The sequence below is a fragment of the Lynx canadensis genome, chromosome B3 (genome assembly GCF_007474595.2).
Source record: "Lynx canadensis isolate LIC74 chromosome B3, mLynCan4.pri.v2, whole genome shotgun sequence".
Lineage (NCBI taxonomy): Eukaryota > Metazoa > Chordata > Mammalia > Carnivora > Felidae > Lynx > Lynx canadensis.
The window spans coordinates 145541961-145564445 of NC_044308.2; the positions used below are offsets into that span (position 1 = coordinate 145541961).

At 70.2% G+C, this 22485-nt stretch overlaps 1 protein-coding gene across 1 annotated transcript in view; it reads right to left on the bottom strand.

Annotated features, from left to right (window-relative positions):
- The window catches only part of JAG2 (jagged canonical Notch ligand 2), a 24025-nt gene extending 3031 nt beyond the window's left edge, over positions 1 to 20994 (bottom strand). Inside the window, 22 exon segments of the mRNA XM_032593466.1 lie at positions 1357 to 1488; positions 1952 to 2200; positions 2660 to 2775; positions 2882 to 2995; positions 3476 to 3561; positions 3648 to 3675; positions 4014 to 4130; positions 4309 to 4422; positions 4505 to 4618; positions 4843 to 4956; positions 5055 to 5207; positions 5298 to 5448; positions 6301 to 6471; positions 6582 to 6628; positions 6968 to 7081; positions 7304 to 7417; positions 7608 to 7727; positions 7831 to 7961; positions 11575 to 11635; positions 11798 to 12049; positions 13458 to 13515; positions 20651 to 20994. Of these exon segments, the coding sequence (XP_032449357.1) occupies positions 1357 to 1488; positions 1952 to 2200; positions 2660 to 2775; positions 2882 to 2995; positions 3476 to 3561; positions 3648 to 3675; positions 4014 to 4130; positions 4309 to 4422; positions 4505 to 4618; positions 4843 to 4956; positions 5055 to 5207; positions 5298 to 5448; positions 6301 to 6471; positions 6582 to 6628; positions 6968 to 7081; positions 7304 to 7417; positions 7608 to 7727; positions 7831 to 7961; positions 11575 to 11635; positions 11798 to 12049; positions 13458 to 13515; positions 20651 to 20989 (2895 nt within the window). The 5' untranslated portion in view covers positions 20990 to 20994.
- Positions 20995 to 22485: the final 1491 nt, after the last annotated feature.

The following is a 22485-nucleotide window of genomic DNA, read 5'->3' on the forward strand; positions in this document are numbered from 1 at the left end:
GGGACCGGAGCCCCAGGGCTCCCTGTGGGGAGACTCACTGGAGGAGAATCGCGCGGTCGGTCGGGCCGCCCGCAGCTGCCGGGCTCAGGGGAAGGTGGGCTGGGCCCCGACCCCCTCGCACCTGGAACGAGGATGGCCATCCCTCCCAGGAAGGCGTCTGGCCCCACTTGGCTCTGCCCCAGGTCTCAAGGGCTCCGCAAACACGTCGCTGCCCGCTGCGCGACCCCAAGGGCGCCGAGTAGCCAGCACCCCGGGAAACTACTGCGCCTTCTCTCCGTGTCTCCCCCTCCACTTCAGCCTCACGAGGCTCCCGGCTACCAGCCTACACCTGATCCCCACCCCGGGCCCAGAGCAAGGCCCCAGGGACACCTGCCTGGGGCCCGGACTGCACATCCCAGGGTGGCCTGAGCCAGGGGGCACCCTTTCTGCACAGACCCTGGGGGCCACGACACAGGCAGAGCAGGGGACCGAGTGAAGCCTGAGCATCACCACCTAAGACCCTGCCCGGCTGGGCACCCAACCCGCCTCTCGGACTCGGCCCCACGGCTGGGAGTCGGGACTCCAGGGGAGGGCTCTTGGCCCACAGCTTGCAGGGACCTCCTCGCTCCCTCACCCTCGCCGGGGAGAAACCCCGCTGCCCTACCCTACCGCTGCCCGCCCCGGACGCTGGCCGCCGGCCTTCCCTCTCAGTACCGCCTCCGGGCCTCATCTGCTGTCACTCGGAGCCGCCCACACAGCTCCAGAGACCCCTGCCCGGGGCCCGGGCCTCCGCGGCCTCAGACGCCAGACCTGAGAAGTCCGTGAACCAAGTCCGACATCCCAGCCGCCCATCCACCCGCGCTGCCTCCAAAATCCCTGGGGCTGACAGCTGGTGCCTGGCAGGCTCCCGGAACCCGCTTCTGCAGCTGAGCCCGGCCTCCTAGGACCTCCACCTAGCTCTCTCTCGAGGCCCCGGGGGGCGGCACCCCTCGCCCGCAGACCCTTCCTCCAGTTCCACAGATGGAACAGCTGACCCCACCCCACACCCTTGCTCCCGTTCCCTGAGAAGCTGACCCCGCTGCCCCCCAACCTGGAGCTGCTTCTTGGCTCTTCCTGCGCCTTCAGGCCCCTCCCGCTGCCAGCCTGGCTGTGCACGCTACCCGTCGGCCCCCACGAGGGCACACGAGGGCCCCGGCTCCCACGGCACACGGCTGCGCCGGGACGGACTCCTGAGTGTGCGTGTCAGCCCCGTCCCCTGCACCTGAGGGCAAGCCTGGCCTGGCCCCTCGGACCCAGCACCTCCAGACAACAGACAGGGTGGGACCCTGGGAAGGGGAAAGCGGGCAGGGGCGGCCACCCCATCTGCCCGGTGCTCACCACAGCCACCTCGACGGCGCTGGCCCCAGAAGACGGCCGGTCACAGAGCAGCACCAGCAGGCGGTCACGGGCCGCCGCCCTTGTGGCGGGCAGGGCGCGGATCCCGGAGCAGATGGCGCCCACGGTGGTGCCCTGGGCAGAGAGACAGGCGGCACGTGAGGGGGATCCCGGAGGCTGGGGACCGAGGCTGCCCCACGGGCACGTGGCAGGCAGGTCACAGCTCACAGCCCCACGAGGAGGAGGGCGGGGATGCGGGGGGCCCCGGAGGGAGCTGGCCTCCCAGTCCCCTCCTGCGCCCACCACCGGCAGTCGGGGCCGGGGTGGCGGGGGGGGGCCTGGAGGCGCCCGGTCCTCACTCACCCGCCTGCCAGCAGCAGCTCCAGATACAGACCCAGGGCGGGGAGGGGGCCTCACCCGTCCTGAGCCCCCTTCCCGGTCTCCTGGCTCAACCCCCTCTGTCGTCCGACCCCATGGGGCCAGGATCCCTGAGCGAGCGGTCGCTCAGGCCCTCTGAGCGGCCGCTCTGAGAAAGGACGGAGACGTCGGGGCTGTGCAGGTGCCCGGGGCGCCCGCCTTCCGGGACCGGACCGCTCACCTGGGGCACTTGGTCTCGGTTGAAGTGCAAAGTGAGGCGTGCACAGTTGTTGTCCAAGTGGCTGGAGCGCGGCAAGCACAGGGTGCTGGGCAGCAGGGGCTCGTCGGCGCCACACTCGCCCCACGCCGCGCAGGGTGGCTGCAGGCACTGGCCAGGGGCCTTCTCCTGGCACCGCTGCCCCGGCGGGCACTGGTCGCTTAGGGTGTCGGGCCGGCCGGCCAGCAGGCAAGGCTTCCGCCCGCACCACACCTGGGTCAGGCAAGCACACAGAAGGACAGACACAGGGGCACGCAGATGAGGACCCGCAAACAGACACGGGCACCGTGCAGGAAAGAAAGACGCGGTTGGGACCAGCAAGGCCCGGGGCTGTGCCCTGCCCCGCCACGGCCTCCCAGGATGAACACAGAACCAGGAAGGACCCCCACCGGAACAGGGGGGCCCTAAGAAGAATGAGGCTAGGCAAGGCCCATGCTGGGGGCTTCTGGAGCCTAAAAAGAGTCTCAGTGTCCCCAGTTGCACATCAAGAGGGAAGACCTTCCTCCCAGGAGGCCCAGCAGAGGTGGGGAGTACGGCTCTCCAGCCCCAGCACCAGCACCCTAGTCTCACAGGCAGAACGTCAGTGTTACTACAGAAAGGTGACAGTGTCCCCTGGGCCAGGGGTACCGGGACAGCAGGCCGGTCGGGGAAGCTCTGGGGGCACCCCCATACCTTGCTGCAGTCCCGGCGACCGTCCACGCAGCGGCAGCTGTTACAATCCTCCACCCAGGAGCCCCCGTGCGGGAAGGGTACGCCCTGTGACCAGCAGGACCTCCCAAAGACAATCACTGGGGAGAGAAAAACTGGAGTCGTCAGCAGGCTGGCCCTGGGAGGCCACGTCCATCCACGTCCCGACCTGGCATGACCCCATCGGGCAAGGTGCCCCCCACCTACCCTCCTGGCACCGTGGGCCGGCCCGGCCTGGCGGGCAGCTGCATCGATAGCCGTTGATCTCATCCACGCACGTGGCCCCGTAGGCACAAGGCGAGGACTGGCACTCGTCGATATCTGCAGGGAAAAGTGGCCAGGCTCAGGAGGCAGTGTGGGGGCCAGTGCCCACACGCAGGGCCCAGGAGGACCCCCGGGCCGGGAGAGGAGCCCCCCCCCCCCCCCGCCAGCTCGGGCCTTGGTGCGCCCTGTGGGGCCTTTGTACTGGGCCTGGCCCCGGCACCATCACATCAGCCCGGCTCTGACGAGCACCGTCGTCCTCCATTCGCCTCTGGACCGAGGCGGACAGAAGCCTCTGGGGAACCAGCCCCTTACGGAGCAGCCCCCAGCTGCTGGCACGGGGTGAGCAAAAGGGGGGGCCCGCCAGCAAGACACATGCGACCGAGGCCCGGCACGAGGACAGAAAGTGACCGGTCGTGCCGTCCTTCCGGTTCACGGATACTGTGGCCCCGGACTCCCGACACCCGGGCCAGGCTGGGAGGAGCTCCCAGGGCTGGGGCCCCACAGCCCCCACCCGCCCAGGCGCCCCAGGGCCCTCACTGATGCGGCAGTCGGGACCCGCGAAGCCAGGGGCACACTCGCAGCGGAACCAGTTGACCCCGTCAACGCAGACACCACCGTTGTAGCTGCAGGGGAGAGGGCGGGCGTCAGAGGGGCCCCCCCGGCAGGCCGAGCGCCCCTGGGCCAGCCAGCCTCCAGGGCCGCCACTCACCAAGGCAGGGGATTGCAGTCGTTGGTATCTGTGTTTGAGGAAAGAGAGGAAGGTCAGCACTGCATCCACCCCCCAGCACCCCCTGGGCCAGCCCACTGGACAAGGCCAGCAGGCTGAGGGCACTGGGGCCAGGGCAGCGGGTCAAGGAAGAGGTGTCACAGAGGAGCCTATCCGGGAGAATGCCTGAGAGCGGCAGGCTGACCCCCACCAGGACACATGGGGATCGGGGGCAAGGCTAACGAGCTGGGGGTGGGGGGCCAAAAGTGACACTGCAGGTCCCGGGGTGCACCAGGGCTTTGGGGCAAAGGCGGGCTCCCACCCCACAGGCCTCCGCCCACTCCCCGCGGCCCCCACCCACGAGCTCACTGTGCGTGCAGGTGCGGCCCTCCCAGCCGTCCCGGCAGATGCAGGAGAAGGAGTCCCCGCTGCCCACGCAGGTGCCCCCGTTCACGCAGGGGTTGGGCAGGCAGCTGCTGTTCTCGGCTGCGAAGAAGAAAAAGAAGAGAGCCTTCTCATCTGATCTGGGCAGGCACGAGGCATCCACTCACGTCCCTGACCGGGCCAGGCCAGGCAGAGCTGGAAGCGGAACCAGGGGCGGGGCCAGGAGCAGGCCCAGGGGCGGGGCCAAGGCCCAGCGGCGCCCGGAGCCCGGCCTCCTCACCTATGTTGCAGGTGCTGCCCTTCCAGCCCGGGGGGCAGGCACAGCGGAAGGTGTCCCCGCTGTCATAGCACGTGCCACCGTTGCTACAGGTGTAGGCATCACACTGGAACTCGCCTGTGGGCACACAGGCCGCTCAGTAGGAGTGCCCAGGGCGGCGGGCAGACCCCAGCGCGGCAAGGGCCCGGCGGGCACTCACGCGAGTGGCAGGTCTTGCCCTTCCAGCCGTCGTCACAGGCGCAATAGAAGTCGTTGACCAGGTCGTAGCAGCGGCCGCGGCTGTGGCAGGGATCGGGAAGGCAGTCGTTGGGATCTGGGGGCGAGGACGCCGGTCAGCGGGGGTCGCCGGCGCTCAGGGAGGGTCAGGGAGAGCGTGGGGGTGTGCGGAGGTGGCCCGGGAGAGACGGAGGGGCGGGGGCGGGTCGGAAGCACTCGTGGAGCCCCCCACCCACCCCACACAGAGGCCCCTTTGGGCACCACTGAGTGAGCTGCCGACCCCTGGGAGGGGGGCGGGGGCGGGGGCGGGGGCTTACTCACTAGTGTCACAGAGCTCGCCCTCCCAGCCGCTGGGGCAGAAGCAGCGGAATGCGTCCACCTCATCGATGCACGTGCCCCCATTGCGGCACGGCTGCCCCAGGCAATCGTCGATGTCTGCGGGAGGTGTTAGTGAGCTGGGGGGGGGGGGGGGGGGGAGGGGCGGGGAGGTCCCTGCCGGCCCGCCCCGCCCAACGCGGCCCGCGGCCACTCACTCTCATGGCAGTAGGCGCCCGTGAAGCCGCTGTCGCACACGCAGGAGAAGTTGCCCCCAGGCAGGCTGACGCAGTGTCCGTGGGGACCACATACACCAGAAGGGGCCCTGCCCGCCACTCTGGACTCCGACTCAAACCCGCACCCATCGATCACTGCAGCAGATGGGAGAAGGTCAGTGTGCCCGCCACCCCGCAGACCACAGGCCCCGCCCCACCCACCCACCTCCGCAGGCCCCGCCCCACCTCTGCAGGCCCCGCCCGGGCACGACTCCCTGGGCACAGAGCAGTTCTTGCCGCCCACGTCGTCGGGGCATGCGCAGTAATAGTCGCCCTCCAGGTTGTAGCAGCGAGCTCCGTTCCGGCAGGGGCTGGGCTGGCAGAAGTCTACGTCTACCTGTGGGGACGGCGGGGAGCATCTGTGGAGGCTGGGCCCTCACCCGGGAGACAGCCAGGCGTCGTATCCCCCCGAAGAATCCCGGAGGCCCAGGCCCTGCTCGGCCTGCACACCCAGGCGTCCGCTGCCGCAGCCCGCAGGACCGCCCATCCGACGCTGTCCAGGCCAGTCAGCTGGACGGAAACACCTGCAGGCCACCGGCCCCTCCTACCGCCCTCGCCTCCAGGGCGGCCCGCTTCCTCTGCCTCGCCGGGCAGCATCCGGCTTCACCCCTCCTGCTGGCAGGAAGGCCGGCTCCTGACCCCCTCCAGAGCCACCACAGCCACGCCGAGCCCAGTCTGTGGGTCTTTCCCAAAAGCGTCATCACCGGGCTCCACCGGTACAGGCGGGACTTGTACCAGGGGCCCTAGGAGGCCCGCCAGTCAGGAGCCCTGCCCCTGGCGCCTCTGTAGCCCCAAAGGCCAGGGCAGGTCAGGGCAAGGCGGGGTCATGAGGCACCAGGGATGTCAGCCACCCCTGCTCAGACACACGTGACAGTGCGGGCCCGCACGCCCTGGGGCGCCCCATCCCACCCAGGGCTCCTCTGTCACATGAAGATCATTCCAGTCGCAGCGACAGGCAGACAGGCAGAGAACCCGGGCCCGCCCCATCAGGAGACACTTGTCAGTACAGGTAGTGACCCTACGACCCCCCCCCCCGGCCCCCGCCACCGTCCCGGCCCCACCCAAGGCTCCGAGGCTGGCTTTCCGTCCAGAGCTGCATGCAGCCCAACTGCGGCCTGTCCCACGCGCTTGGGTGACCTGGGATGATGGCACGCCCCTGAAGCCCCCGGGGCCGCGCCCCAGGCCTCACCTCGCAGAGCGGCCCCGAGGTGCCCTTGGAGCAGCGGCAGCGGAAGCCGTCCCCCAGGTCCTCACAGAGGCCACCATGGCAGGGGTTGCTGGCACACGAGTTCAGCTGCAGCTCACAGTGCCGGCCGCCGAAGCCCCGTGGGCACACACACTGGTAGCCGGTCGCCAGGTCCTGGGGCAGGGTGAGCAAAGCAGGGGTCGGTGAGCCTCCAGAGGCCACCCCCCAGGGCAGCTCCTGCCCGCCCCCCTCCCCTCGGCCTCCGCCACGGGTGTGCGTCTTACTTTGCAGATGCCACCGTGCTGACACTGCCCGCGACAGTCCTTGATGTCTGGGGACAAGGGGCGGGGTCACGAGCAGGGTCCGGGATCTCCGCAGCCCCGCCCACCTGGCACCACCCACCCGCCCATACTGACTGATGTGGCACTGATGCCCTTCCAGCCCGGGACGCAATCACAGTAATAGCCACCAATCAGGCTTTTGCAAGAAAAAGCATTAAGGCACGGCTTCCCCTCATACTCATGGGCGTCTGTGAAGGAGACAAGGGGGAGCGAAGGGGCTCAGCCCCACCGGCCCCACACCGGGCCCCCGCAGCCCCAGCAGCACCAGCAGCCACAGCCACACGCACGGAGCACGGTCCACGTACGCGAGGGTCCCGTGGGCCGCTTACCCAGCTGGCAGGTGGCCCCCACCCACTGCTCGGGGCAGATGCACTCGAAGCCGTCCACCTGGTCCACGCAGGTGCCCCCTGCCGCGCAGGGGTTGGAGGCACACTCGTCGATGTCTGCGGAGGGACGGAGGGAGCGTGTGGGGGTGTGGGCCACGTGGGGAGGTGGCAGGGCTCTGGGCCCCGGTGTTCCCGTCACTCCTCTCCTGACCACCAGGCCCACAACTGCATGTGCGGACTCAACCGCCCCACCTCGCCCTGGAGTGCCAGCCCACCCCCACTCTCAGACGCCCCCAGGTGCCAGGCGGGAGCCCCACCCATCTGAGCGGGGGCACTCACCGAGAGCACAGGTGGGCCCGCTCCAGCCTGATGGGCAGTGGCATTCGAAGCCAGAGGGCACCTCGTGACAAGAGCCCCCGTTGGCGCACGGGTCGGAGGCACAGGCGTGCTCGGCTGCACGGGGGACCGAAGGCGGGGGGTTGGGGGAGGCCGGCAGCCCAGGCCCCCCGCCCTTCCACGAGGGTTCCTCCCCGAGGCCCCAGGGTGGGGGTCGGGGGATGCCTACTGCAGAGAGATCAGAGACACGGGGCCCGCGAGGCTCCCCGGGCACCCGCCCGAAGCCCGTAGCTGGCCCCTGACGCACCCCGCTCACAGTTCTTCCCCGAGTAGCCATCGGGACAGGCGCAGTGGTACTGGTCGGGCTCGGCGTTGATGCACGTGCCCCCGTTGGTGCAAGGGTGGTGGCTGCCGCAGTAGTTCAGGTCTGGAGGCAAGGGTAGGGCACTCAGAGGACAGGCCCCCCCCCCCCCCCCCCCCCGCCTCGGCCCCGCCTGCCCCGCCCAGCCTGCCCCCGCTCGCCCAGCCACCTTTGTTGCAGAGCAGACCGCCCCAGTTGGTCTCACAATTGCACTGCCAGGGATCCACACAGCTGCCGTGGACACAGCCAGGGTATGGGACGCACTCGTCGCAGAACCGCCCCTGCCAGCCGTAGCTGCACCTGCATTAGGCCGAGAGGCACGAGGCCCGGTGGGGGAGGGTGGACTCCAGGAGCCGTGGCCGCTGCGGGGGAGGCCCGGACGTGGGCGTGGTCACGTGGGCCACCCCGGGGGGGGGGGGGGGGGGCCGGCGGCCTCGGCCTCTGAACCGAGGCAGGCCCCGCGCCGGGCGGGGGTGACGGCCCGCCAGCCAGCCCGCACCGTCACGGGCACTTCCCGGCCGCTGGCCTCGGATGGCCGGCCGGCCGCAGCTGCCCAGCCACTCCCCCCCCCCCCCCGAGCTATTTTGGGACTCACCCCTGAGCAGGGCCCCAAGAGCAGGCGCTGAGAAAGGAAGGCCCCGCGGGGACCCCAGGAGCGACGGTGCCAGCTCAAGCGCTCCAGGAGCTGCCAGGGCTGGGCGGCACCCGGGGCCAGGCGGGCTGCTGGGACACCAGGGGAGAGCTCCAGGCTCAGCCCCCCTGCGAGACCCCGGGCACAGCGTGTGACCTCACCTGCAACTCAAGGGCGGCAACCTCTCTGCCAGCAAAACCCTATCGAAGACCCATCTCACAGATGGGGGATGCAGAGGCCCACCCCCGGCCCCGAGCCAGCAGTGCGAGAGGCCACGCTCAGATTCAGAGCAGTTCCTGACCCAGGAGGACTCACCCGCTTCCTGGCCAACAGCCCAGAGAGGCCTCTTGGCCCCAAGGCCACGACCCCAGGCCTAGCCCCGCCTTCAGCTATGGGCCAACGCTCTCTCTGGGAAGTCCTTCAGGAGAGGCAGGCGGCTGGGGCACAGAGGGCACCCAGGCCACCAGTGCAGTCCCATCCCAGGTGTGGCCCCGCCAGAGCTGAGCCTGACTTGGGGGCACTGCAGTCAGGAGAAAGAGCCCATTGTCCCGCAGTGCCCCCCGGGGATCAGCGGGCTACCCTCCAGGCTCTGGACAGGCCCCCCGGGGGCCCCCTTCCTAGAACAGGAAGGTCATGGCACGGTCATCGAGGCAACGTCCCCTCCGTGCTGGCACCTGCCATGTGAGTTTATTTTTGTAAAGGAAGGAGCGGTGGCCTTTTCCTGAGCTGCCCACAAGCCCCGCCGCCAAGGGATGCCGACAGGCTCAGCAGGCAAGACACGGGGAAACCCAGGCTGGAAAGAGGGGCTCCACCGCCCAGCCCCCCACTTGCCAGGAGGGCCTGTGCATGCATGGGCTGCACGTCCTCACCCAGAATCCTCCCTACCTACAGGTGACGAGAGGGGACCGGGGCTGGGGGCGGGGCACCCGCCAGGAAGGACCCCGCAGGTCCCGAGGATGTGCTCTCAGCCTTGGGTGGGGCAGCGCTCACCAGGCCCCACCCTCCCTGGCTTCCCTGGCCTGTGGCTCCAGAAGCCCAGGGAGGAGGCGGCAGGAAGGCAGAGCCATTCCCGAAGCATCCGGTGGGGGGGGGGGGGGGGCCTGCACTGAAACCTGAGCCCTGAGCCTCCAGCAGCAGCTGCGCTCCACCCACAGGGGTGGTGGGGGGCTCACCTACTGCTCCCCACGGCCCACGGCAGCAGGAGGGGGTGGGAAAAGATCCACTTCTCTCCCACCTCCCTCCCACCCTGGTCGCCCGGTCACTGGCCACCAAGGGCTGCTGGCGTGGCATCGAGGCGGTGCATGGCACCAGGGGGCAGCCCTGCTGCACCCCGGCCGCACCCCTCCCCGTGGACTGGTCTGCCCACGGTCCCCACGCTCACACCCATCACACAGGCCAGAGGGCAGGGCTGCAGGGCATGGCCCTGCCCCAGGCGGACCCAGGATACGGCTCGGCGGGGCGGGGGGCCTGCCCCCCCCCCCTTGCCCTGGGACCCTCCGGGCTCTCCTCACACCGCCTCCCGGGCTGGAACCCCCACAGGACACACAGATGGGTCCCCCCTCTTCCATCTCCCGAGCCAGCCAGCTCTCAAACCGCACCCTCCTGTGCAGTCTCAACACTGGGTGACCTGGGAAGTGACTTCTCCATGCTCAACATCCTTGTCTACGAAACGCACGTGACAGCACACCCGCCCCCAGAGTGAGGTCCTGGGGTCAATGCACCCTGCAGCCAGGGCAGGGCCACCCTCACCCCGACCCACCTACTCGGCCCACAACTGGCAGCCCCTCCCAGGGGCTCCCTGAGTACGTCCACCTGGACAGCTGGCTCCCAGGCTGCCCGTGCACCTCTGCGCCCACCCTCGCTCACACGCCGTACCAGGGCCCTGCTCTACGCCCTACGCCCCCTCCAAGTCACAGGCCCCGGGCCCTCCAGCCGTCCCGCCCCTCTGCCTGCCTGCTGCCCCCTGACCCTGTCCCTGGCTTCCCCTGTCTGCAGGAGGCTGACGGGATCTCTCACTCTCCTGGGGCCCCCTCGATGCCCAGCCCATCCTGTGCCATGTCCTGGTGCCCCCACGACCCCCCAGCCCGTCCTGTGTCACATCCTGGTGCCCCCACGACCCCCAGCCTGTCCTGTGTCTTCTCCTGGTGCCCCCACGACCCCCCAGCCCGTCCTGTGTCTTCTCCTGGTGCCCCCACGACCCCCCAGCCCGTCCCGTGTCTTCTCCTGGTGCCCCGACGACCCCCAGCCCGTCCTGTGTCTTCTCCTGGTGCCCCCACGACCCCCCAGCCCGTCCTGTGTCTTCTCCTGGTGCCCCCACGACCCCCCAGCCCGTCCTGTGTCTTCTCCTGGTGCCCCGACGACCCCCAGCCCGTCCAGTGTCTTCTCCTGGTGCCCCCACGGCCCCCAGCCCGTCCTGTGTCTTCTCCTGGTGCCCCCACGACCCCCCAGCCCGTCCTGTGTCTTCTCCTGGTGCCCCCACGACCCCCAGCCCGTCCTGTGTCACATCCTGGTGCCCCCATGACCCCCCAGCCCATCCTGTGTCCCGTCCTGGTGCCCCCGTGACCCCCAGCCCGTCCCGTGTCTTCTCCTGGTGCCCCCGCGACCCCCCAGCGCATCCTGTGTCCCGTCCTGGTGCCCCCACGACCCCCAGCCTGTCCCGTGTCTTCTCCTGGTGCCCCCACGACCCCCCAGCCCGTCCTGTGTCCCGTCCTGGTGCCCCCATGACCCCCAGCCCGTCCCGTGTCTTCTCCTGGTGCCCCCGCGACCCCCCAGCGCATCCTGTGTCCCGTCCTGGTGCCCTAGACCCTCAAGCTTGTCCTGCGTGTGCTACGACATGTGTCTCCCCACGTGTGTGTCAGGCTGGGTCTCTCCACATCCATCCCTCTGCTTTGGCGGTGTCTCCCAGAACAGGAGAGACACCGCCCCCAACGCCACCTCCCTTTCTCTGCCCTGCCGGCTCTGCCCAAGGCCGGCGGCCTCAGTCACGGCAGCTCCCTTGCTCAGCAACTCTGGCTGGAAGACCTGCGCCCCCCTCCCCCAGCCCCCCACTCGTCTTCTCAGACCCCACCTCAAATCCACTCCGGGACACCCGCACAGCCACAAGCATGAGCCCCGGTGCCCTGTGTGCCTCCTGTGCTGAGGGCACCCGTCTTCGGGCCCTTGCCACAGGCCCCTTGCCACGGGATCCTGAAGGAGCACACGTGCACCCAGGCTCATGGACACGCGTGGCATCGGCTCTGTCCCTGACATCCCGCTGGACCGCCGTCGCCCCCAAGCACTTACCTGCATTCCCCGGGCACGGCACACCCCCCGTGGAGCAGATTACACCCCTGTTTACACACCGCTGTGAACAGAGAGGACGTGAGAGGTGCCAGCCGAGGCCGGCCCCACCGGCGGCCCGCACCCTGCAGCCCTCCGCCCGGCGCCCCGACGGGCTGCCCCCTCGCCGCACCCGCCCCCCGCCCCCGCGTGCCCCTCGAGTGCTGCCCACCCGGCCTGCACTCACCCTCCTTGCACTCCCGGCCCATCCAGCCGTCCATGCAGGCTTTGTTGCCGTACTGGTCGCAGGTGTAGTGGCCGAAGAAGTCGTCGCGCGGCCGGCAGAACTTGTTGCACGTGGCGCTGTAATAGTTCTCGTCGCAGCGCACGCGGATCTGCAGCTCCAGGTGCGCCACGTGGCCGCTGAAGTGCAGGCTCTTCCAGCGGTCCTCGGGGTTGATCATGCCCGCGTGCGACACCCGCTCGATCAGCAGCTCCTCTTGGGGGGGCGGCAGAGTCAGCAGGGGCCACGGGGACGCTGGCCGGGCCGCCGCAGGGGCTGCGGGGCCGAGGGGGGACCACAGCTCTGCAGGGGCGGGGCCGGCTGGACTGCCCTCCCTCTCGAGGGTTCGTCCCCCCCCCCCGCCCGCCGCCCCCCACACCGTCTTAACACAAAGCTTCTCCCGCCCCTGAGACACACGTGGGTCCCGTGACCCCACAGCTGGGCCTCGCTTCCAATTAAGCCACAAGGGGGTGAGGGGGCAGGCTGACAGCCGTGGGCACACGGGGCGGGGGGGGGGGGGGGGAAGCCACCCCCAACGCTTCTGTTCCGATTTGGGGTTTTCCACAATGAAAGGCTCGGGAGCCCCAGGCACCTCACTCTCCCTCCCGCTGCACCACTCAAGGGCCTGGGGAGCACTCCCGCTCTGGCCTCACAGCCCACAGCCCACTGAGCCCGTCTGGCCAAGGTGCCCGGCCGACCCGTCCCCACACCTACCCGCTCCCCACCGACCACTGCCCCGAGCCCGGGCCCTCCGGGCAGACGGGGGACCCGAGGGCCCTCGCGACATCACCCTCACAGCGTCCATCCCAGCGATGGCCCTCCGTCCCGCCTGCTCCTCGGGCCATCCCGACCCCACCCTCTCTCTCACGACGTCTACCTTCGGCGTGGCCAGGGCCCCGCTCGCCCCACAGGCCGCCCCTGGGCCCGGCACCCAGCGGCCTCCTCCCTGGCCTCCACCCTGGCCAGACAGTCCACCCTACGCGCGGTGGCCTGAGCGATCCTGCCTCTAGGAAAAGGCCAGCATCCTCACGGGGGCCCGCGCAGCCTCTGTGACCTGACTTTGGCCTCGCTGACCTCGTCACCCCCCACCGTGCAGGCCCACGCTGCTCACAAACACATCGGCTCACCCCTGCCACCTGCACGGCTCCTGCCCTCTGCCCCGTCACCATAAGGCCCACAGACCCCATGCACAGGCTGGCCGGCCAGCCGGCACGTGAGCCTCAGGGAAGGGCCAGCGAGCCCCCACGTTCCAGGACACAAAGGCAGAGGAGGGGCCGCAAATGCAGAGAGCCTCTCAGGGATGCCCACTCCGCCATGCGCCTGACATGGCCCTGGGGAAAACATCTCATCGGGAGAACAGAACAGAAGAAGCCAGGACTGGGGTCAGGGTCCAGGCACAGCTCTGCACATCACAAATGTGGCACAGCTTCCTAGCAGCCAGGGCAAAGAGGGAGACAGCACACTAGACCCCTGGGGTACGGGGTCACGGGTCTTTGTCCCCAGCAGGCAGAGGACCAGGAATCTGGCCACACGCGTCTGGCTAAAGAGGGTAGCCTCCCCGTGTCCTGAGGGAAGCCCTGCAGGCAACTGGCTGCCCCAGCCACCCGGCTCCCAGAGGACTCACCATCCGGGGTGGTGTCATTGTCCCAGTCCCAGGCCTCCACGATGAGGGTGAAGGAGCGCTGCAGACACAGGGGCAGGCAGTCAGGGACCAGGCGGGGCCCACCCGACTGCATCCCAGCCCTGGCCACCTCCCCTCCCCAGTGCCCCAGCTCTGCCCCTGGGGCTGTCCCGGTTCTGCCTCCCCGGCGCCCTCCCCGCCTCACTCCTCCGCTCTGGGGACTGGCTTAGTGCCACGTCTCAACAGGCCCCAAAATGACCCAGGGGGCGGAGGCTGCCCCTCCAGGCCACGAAGGCTCTGGGGACTTGGGCTCCTGCAGCCCCAGTGGCCCACACCTAGCCAGCTACCCCAGCTGGGTCAGCAGGAGGGGCAGGGCAGTTGGCACACAGACCAGGGTCCCACGGGCAGGAGCACCCCTGGGCACCTCACTGGGGCCCGCAAAACATGAGGTCCTTCTGCGAGCGGAGACTCGAGAGGGACAATGCCCTGTCACCGCCCCAGCTGCCCCTCTACCGGGGCCCGGAGCTGCCCCCAGGCCACAGCAGGTGCACAGTTCAACGGCACACATCCCACAAACCTGCCCCATCCAAGGAACAGAAGGGAGGGGCCCTGACTGCACAGATGGGGAGACTGAGGCTCAGGGGCTGCCCACGGATGTCACTCCCCACTCGCTCCTCCCAGGAGCCTCTGGTCCTCGAGTACAATGTGATGGGTAATGTCACCGAGTGAACTCAGGACCCACCCTCTCCACCGGAGGCAGCAGAGACCCCAGCAGTGCCGCCCTTGTCCAGCGCAGGTGTGCTTTCCAGCCGCAGGGGCCCAGCTCCTCCCGCCCAGGGCCTTCCGTGCTCCCGGATGCACACTGCTCAGCCCTCTTCAGACCAGCCATGAACATGCTGAACACCCCTCCATCCAGCCCTGGCTGCCCTGGGTTGGGGGCCCGTGGCACAGGGCCGCCTCTGTGGCCACAGGCTGGTGGCTTCCCCCCCAAGGTGGGGGGCCACGCGGGAGAGGCCAGACTTATCCCCACCGTCGGCACCTCCCACCTTCTCGCCCCTGCGGTCTGGCTGTGCCGGGGAACTCACGCACCTCACGGCCAAAGACCACCGCGTGGGCTGCTCCCCCAGCCCAGCAGCCTCCCGCTGATGCCCCAACCCGTCAGCACACTCCGGCCAGAGACAGACCCCGGCCTCCCTGGACCCCGGCCCCGCTCCGACTGCCTGCCACCCCCAGCCACCCCCACAGCCTCTGGGTCCCCGGGGCACAGCCCTCCTTCGGGGACCCTCTCCTCGTCCCCACTCTAGGCCCGCAACTGTCCCTCCAGAGAGGCCGCGCCACCCCCAGCTGCTCCCAGCCTTACCTACACTGCTGACTCTGCCCTGAGCAGAGCCTCCTGGAGGCCCCACGGGACCTCACACCCACCCAGGAGCCGTCCTCCACCCCTTTAGAACATTCTCCGCCCACATTGGGCTGTCACTAGGCTCTCGGTCCCACATCTTGGAGTCTCCCTTAAACCCACTCCCCATGCCCACTACCAACCTCCATCAAGCCAGCTACCGGCCGCCACTGGGGCCTCCACACCCCCATCCACGGGAGCCCCGATGACCCCCAGGGCTGCGTGTCTTCCCCAATGATGCTCAGAGCCCTCCTGGGGCTCCCCGTGACTCCTGCCCTCTTCCCAACCACCCAGCCCCTGCCCTGCCTCCACCTCAGCCTGCCCACCCTGCCCCTGGACCTTTGTACACACAGCTCCCTCCCTCTGCCTAGAATGCCACCCTCGGGCCAGCCTTCCCCTGGCCGTTCCCACTCCTGCTGACAGTCAGAGTACCCAGCTCTTCCTAGACCTCACTCCACCCAACTCATTCATTCATTCATTCATTCATTCATCCGTCCATCGAGCACGCACCAGGCACGGACCTACTACGAATGGGTGAGTCAGCAGAGACCCAGGGGCGGGGTGCCGCTCTAAACAGGGGTCAGGGCAGGCTGTGGAAACGGAGATGTTGGGGTTGAGGCCGCAGACAATCAGGAAGCACCCTGAGCAGGAGGAAGCGCACGGTAGGCCCGCGGGGCTGGGAGAGCAGGGGCGCGAACACGGGGTATCAGGCTGTGCTTAGTCACAGACCCCGGTACCGGCTCGGGCGCCGATGCCGAGAGAAACGAGCGGTTGCCGGAGGGGGCAGGGAGGCCACAGACCGCCCGGCAGGGCCAGAGTGACTGCTCTGGCCACTGTGCCAAGTGGGCTGTGAGGGTGGGCGCAGGCAGGGGCAGGGAGCCACAGGCTGGGCACGAGAGGACAGGCCGGTTTGGGGGCGGGGGGGGGCTGTGACCACCGCTGCAGGTCAAGTCCACCGGCAGGACGAGCACCTGGGCTCCAGGTGAGCAGGGGGCTCCTCCCGGCTCCCCAGAGCCCCCACGCCAGAAGCTCAGGTAGGATTACCACCACCTTCGTCCGCGCCCAGGGCTCCAGTTACCTGCTCCCACAGGGATGCGTACCCGCCCGACAGCTGGGCTCCCTGCGCACGGACAACAGGAAGTCATCCAGAGAGAACCTGAGCCAGCAGGCGGGACAGCACCCACACCTCCCCCGGTGCCGGGCCCCCAGCCTCCTCCCCTCTACGGGGCTGGCCTCCAAGACTCAGTTTCCCCAGTGCCAACGGCAGCCTCTCGTCCCCGTGCTTCCTGACACGTGCAGCGTGAGCCAGGACAGGGTTTTGTCACCCAAGTCCCCGGAGAACAGGAGAGTCGATAGGTCCAAGCCAGAGGCTCATAAGGTCTCCCGTGGTTCCAGGGATGGGGCAGAGACGATGAGGGCTGGGCAGTGGTAGCTAGGACGGGAGGGGGGCCCCGAGCAAGCAGTCAGAGAGCCCCCGTCCCTCCTCCCAGGCCAGCCTCAGCTGGGCCACCTGCCTGCCTGGCCCCCAGAGGCCCATCCGGCTACCTGGCCGCAGTCCCCGAAGGCCCCACCACACCCCTTCCCAAAGGACTGCCCTGACCCACCTGCACCACACAGGTAGACCCCCGGCCCGGCCATCTGACTACCCCTCCCCAGCTCAGACCCCCAAGGCCAGGCCCAAAGCCTTCGTCTGACCCTCAGACGGGGCTGACAGGGCAGCAGCCCAAAGGCATCGGAATGGCACAGGGCAGACACGGGACCTACGGACCACACCCCGTGGCCAAGAAAGGCTGGCACTGGTTTCTTCCCGCAGCATCCCGCATCAGCAACCCAGCCCCCCCACGGAGCCGGCGCCAGGAGCTCTAAGCACAGATACATTTCCTGAAACCTGAGCCTTGGAGAGGCCCAGGCCTCTGCCGCCATTGTCCCTAAGGAGAGGGGGAGGGGGCCACCTTCCCCCAAGGCGAGGCCGGAGAAATGGACCACAGGTCCACCCCACACAGCAACTCAGACATCCACACTCCACACCTTGCCTGGCTGTGCCCCACCTGCCCCACCCGCAGTCCCCCACCGTGAAGGTCGCCGGCAGCCCGGGGTCTCCCAGTGCCGTGTCACACGGACCTCGTGAGATCCCCGCAGCAAAGCCCCTGACGTGCTGACACCAGTCAGGCCTTCCCCACCCGGGGTCTGGGGATGGGGACCCCAGCTCAGGCCTGGAGATTAGAGAGGCTTGTCTGCCAGCCTGACTCCGTCCCCTCACTGGGCCAGCCTGCACCCCCCCCAACCCCCGTCCACACACCACAGAACAGCTGACAGAGCCCCCCACAAAGCCCTGCCACGGGCCCTCCAGCATCCCTGTTGCTCCCCAACCCAGCACCCCCTCAAAGCCTGAGGACAAAGCCCCTGTCCATTTCCGAGCCCTCCACTGGCTGGCGCGGCCCCTCCAGGGTCTACCCCGCGCTCGGGCACTGAGAGCCCCGCCCTGCCGCCCCCACACCAAAGCCTCAAACGAGACCCCTGACACCAGCAGGTGACCAGGTGCAGAGCAGGGTGCGGCCTGCCGAGCGTCATCCAAGCAAGCCCCTGGTCCCCTCTGGGATGGCTCAAGACAGCAGCCCCAGCGCGCTCTGGGGGTGGGCCCACGGCAGCCCTCGGGTCCTCAGGGCAGGGCACGCAGGAGGGATGGAGGCTCCCCACCGAGGGCAGCCGCGGTACTCCTGGACACAGACCCTAGCCTGCAATCCTGGGCCGGAAGCACGCAGACGACAGGTTCCCGCGGCAGTTGGGCGCAGCAGGGTCGGGCCCTGTATTCACATCCCACCAGGCCCTCCCTCACCGGCCACAGTCCCTACACACGGCCCTGAGCACACCAGGGCCCCTCTGGGACTCTGGCCTTCTTTCTGTGGGCTCCCCGTGGAGAAGAGGAGACGAGGGAGGCCAGGTAGCAGCCCAGGGGCTTCCACGAGCCCGAGCCCACAGGGCAGCCCTGCCCCCCCCTTGTGAGACCCCACCATCGCCCCACTTCACAGGCGGGAAGGCCCCGCACCGGGTCCCGCAGCGGCCCGAGAGCTCAGGTGGCTATACTGTGAGGGTCAGCCCCAGGCCCGTCTCCAGCGAGCCACACACAGTCGCCTCCCTGCACACGCGACGTGTACGACAAGAGACGCCTACGGGTGGCGTTCTGGGGTGCCAAGCGCCAGGGCCTGGGCCAGGTAGGAAGGGGTGTGCTTCCTGCCGGCCCCTTGCTCAGGACGGGCCCCTCCAGCAGCCAGCTGCTCTGAGCTCACCACCCACAGGCCCCTCCAAACCCAGCACTGGCTCCCGGCCACACCCAGAGATGGCACACGTGCACACACGCGCACAGGCACGCGTGACCAAACGTGGCCTCCATCCTGACCGCCACGGGCTCGGCACCAGTGACAACAAGGAGTCACTGCACTCCTGGGGGGCTGGTGGGAGGCGTGGGTCGCGTGGGCCGCATCCTGGCAGGTCTACCCCCACCTCCCAAACCCTGGGCCCGCCCGTCCCCAAACACCGAGCCCGACGCCAACCCGCAAGCACACGCTACAGACGGCACGGCCCACGCGGCCGGCTCAGGGCCCACGAGGGCTCAGGACGGGCCCAGGGCAACTTGATGGGGCGGGGGTGGGGGGGGGCGGTGCGCAGCCCAGACTAGCTCCCTGTCCTCCTGTCTCCGGGGGCGGGGGCGGGGGCGGCACTGGCAGCTGGCTCCCTCACCTCCCCACGCTCAAGGCCCTCCTCACACCCCTACTCCAGGATGCCCGAGAGTCCAAGCTGGTCCTGGGCAGGGCCTCCCCCTGCCCCCGCCGCAACCCTCCCGAAGGAAACCCAAATACGGTTCCAAACACGCCCCGGCTCACAGGACGGAACCGAACTGGCAGCAGAGCCAGGCAGCGTGGCCGCGGGGCTGCCGCCGGCGGAGCGGAAATACCAGGGCGCTGGCATCACCAAACCAGCTGCACGCGGCGGCCAGGATGCACTGGCGGCGGGGAGCGGAGACACGGAAGCCGCCCCCCGAGCACGCAGCTAGCCCACGGCCCCGGCCACCCCAGAGCGCGTCCCCTCCCGAGCACCTGAGGGAGCCAGCTCGGAGCGGGAGGAAGGGCAGGGAGACGACACCAAAGACCCAGTGCCCAGGCTCCGGGGCTCCCTGCCCCGTCCCATCCCGCCCCTGGCCGGCCCGTGGGGCCAAGAGCCATGAGGGACACGCGCCGGCCCGCCACATTCCTCCAAGGCCTCCCTGCCCCCCACCCCCACTGCTGCCAACTCGAGCAGAAAACACATCCTCAGGTAGCGATTTGGAGCCACGCTGGCTCAGGCCCAAGTGCAGATGACAGGCTGCGGGCCCTGCTCAGACCTGCCTGCTGCACGGCTGTGGGGGTGAGGGGGCCGAGCAGATCCTAACCGCCTGGAGCCCTCCCATGCCCGCCCCTGCCTTTTCCGGCAGGGACACAGCTCCCACCCAAGGCCCCAAGGTCAAGGGAGACCCCAGAGGCCAGCCAGGGAACGGGGCCCTGGCTAGAGGGGACCCCCGCCACCCCCCCATGCCAGCCGGAGCTCAGAAGGAAGCAGAGTCGGGGGAGCGGGGAAGGCTGCCTGGCCTGAGCGTAGGACGAGGTATCAGCACAAGGCTCGGAGCAGGGCGAGGCAGGGGGCCCAGCGCCCCCACAGGCAGGTCCCACCGACCCAACATTGGCCGGCCTGGCCTTAACCCCAAATCTCTCCCGGGACCAGGGCACCAGATGGACACCGGTGTGGCCGATGGTCTGGGGCCCTCGGTCACAGCCTGGCACCCTGCTCCGCCCCTCCCCGCTCCCAGACCCTCTAGCAAGCCCACCTCAGCCGGCCCCCACCAGCTCCTGCACACTGGGGTACCTCTCTGGGGCCTTCTCTCATTCCTGCCCCACCCAGACCTGCAGCAGAAACCTGAGTGTGGGGGAAGGGGGAAGGGGGAAGGGGGCAGGGGGCAGGCTCTGCTTCAGAAAGCAGACCAGTCACCTGGTGCATCAGGAGACCTCCGCTGGCTCACTCAACTACTCGGGCACATCCCCCTGCCTGCCAGCCCCAGAGCAGACCCCAGGTTTGGACCACATCCCTCTCAGCATTCCCGAGCCCACTTTTCAGCCAGCCTGCCCCCCACTGACCCCCTTCAAAACAAAACAAAACAAAACAAAGCCAAAAGCCCACAGATAGACGGTGCCAGGAAGATCCCAACACCAGGGGTGTCCTTGGGCCAGCAGCAGGGGTGCGCCGACACCCGCACATTGGGTCCTCCAGGGCCAGCCAGGGCTGCCCCCCACCTCCACCCCCGGGCATCCAGGAAACAGCAGGGCGGGCGCAGGCTGGCCACGGGCCCGGGGCGGCTCCGCCAGGGCCTGCCCCAGACCAGCCCCAGCACGCGCGGCGCACATGCCTCCGCGGCCTGCCCGGGCCCGGGCGCCGCGCCTCGCCTCGCCTCGCCTCCCCCCTCCCCAGACAGACACGCGCAAGGAGACGCAGGCACACGCCGAGGGCTGCCGCGCACGCGGGCCGCGGCCACCCCGCTCCCGCCCCGCCCCTGCCGCGACCCCCGCGCGTCCACGTGGCCAGGCGCGGACGGAGCCCCACGGAGCACGCGCCCAGGGTCGGCCCGCCGCGCGGCGCCCCCTGCCGGCCCCTCCCCGTCCGGGTGCGCGCAGTCGGCATGTAGGGCCCGGCCGCAGGTGCCGGAGGGGCGGCGGGCGCCGAAGGAGGGGAGGGCTGGGACCGGGAAGGGGTGGGGGTGGGGGGGGGCACGTACCGGCCAGGCGAACTGGAAGGGGATGACGACGAGGCCGGGGTCCTTGTCGCCTCCGGCCCGGGCCCGTGCCCGCGCCCGATCCCCCGCGGCGCCCGCCGGCGGCAGGTAGAAGGAGTTGCCGCCCAGCACGGGCGTGGCGCCGTGGCCGTAGCTGCAGGGCCCCGTGGGCGTCACCTTGGCCTGGTATTCCTTGAGGCACACGCGCACGTACGTGTCGCACTCGTCGTGGCCGCAGCCCCCCGCGCGCGTCGTCCGGCCGTCGCCGTCACAGCAGGCGCCGCTCAGCAGCTCCCCGTTCACGTTCCGCAGCGCGCTCAGCTGCAGCTCGAAATAGCCCATGGGCCGTGCCGCCTAAAAATAAGGCAGAGGGAGAGCGCGTGGAGGCGCGGGCCGGGGTCGGGGAGCCCGGGCGCGGGGGGTGGAGGACCCGCCCGGAACCGCCGCCGCGCCGCGCAGCCTCGAGGGCTGCTAACAGCGGGCGCCCGCAGCGGTGCCGCCCGGCCCCGAGGGGCGGCCCGGTGCGCCCCGTCCGCGCCCCCCCGGCCCCCGCTCACCTGCACGCAGAGCGCCAGCAGCAGCAGCAGCCGCCCCGGCAGTCGCCCCCGGGCCTGCGCCCGCATCGCCGCCCCGGATCCCCCCCGCGCCGCGCCCGCCGCCCCGGCCCGCGCCGGCCCCCCCCGAGCCCGCCTGCCCGCCCTCCGAGCGCCGGCAACAGCAGCGGCGGCGGCGGCGGCGGCAGCGGCTGCGGCGGCGGTGGCGGGCGGGGTCGGGGCGGGCGATGCGGGCGCCGGCCTGGACGCGGGCCTGGGCGGCGGGCGCGCGGGGCGGCGGCGGCGGCTCCGGCTCGCAGGCAGCGGTTCTCCAGCCCGGCTCCCTTCCTGGCGGCGGCGGCGGCGGCGGCGGCGGCGGCGGCGGCGGCGGCGGCGGCGGCGGCGGCGGCGGCGGCGGCGGCGGCGGCGGCGGCGGCGGGTCCCGGCCTCGGCTCTGCGCGCCCGCGCTCCCGGCGCCCGCAGCCAACAAGTTCGGGACGAGACTGACAGCTCGCTCGCCCATTCGTCACCCGCGTACCTGCATATGCATGAGGGGGCGGGGCCGCGCCGCGGGGTGGGGCTGGGGGGGGGCGGCCGGGGGCGCCCGCTTTAAAGGCGGCGGAGGGCGCTCCTGCCCGCGCCCAAACCCGGCGCGCGCTTCTCCAGGCCCCCGGGTGTCGGGGGTTCCGTCACGCCTCCCATGAACCCGGCGTGCGGGGCAGGCGCCGCCAAGCGGCCTCCCCTCGCCCGAGCCCCGCCGGGTGTCAGGAGCCGGGGGTGGGGCGCCCCTGAGGTCACCGCCGAGGTCCCCTCCCATCAGTGCGCCACCGCCGCGCTCCTCGCCGTCCCGGGGGAGAAGCCGCCTGCTGCACAAATCAGGGCTCTGCCCCCACGCGGGGCGGGCGCGGCCTGGGACCCTTCCTCAGGGAACGTCCCCCCTCCGCGCAGCCCCTACCGCCTCCACGCCGGCCGCAGGGGGCGCTGCTCCTCTCCGACGCCCCTGCCCTCTCGCCGCACGGCTCGCGGGTCGGGCAGCCAGGCAACAGATGCTCCGCGGCGTAGGCTGGGTGCCCAGGTCCGCGCTGGCGCAGGGGTCGCCAGGCCTCACCCTTGCCGAACGCCTAGGCCGGACCCTGGGCTGGGGCGGGGACACAGGGGGATGACCAAAGAATAAAAGACGGTAAAAGACGGTGGTGCACGCTCAAAGGGACCAGGGGAGAGCTGCCCCAAGAGGCTCTTCCTGCTGTCCTGGTCACCAGGTCCCCACGTCCCGTTTCTCCGTCATCACCGTGCTGCCCTCTGCCG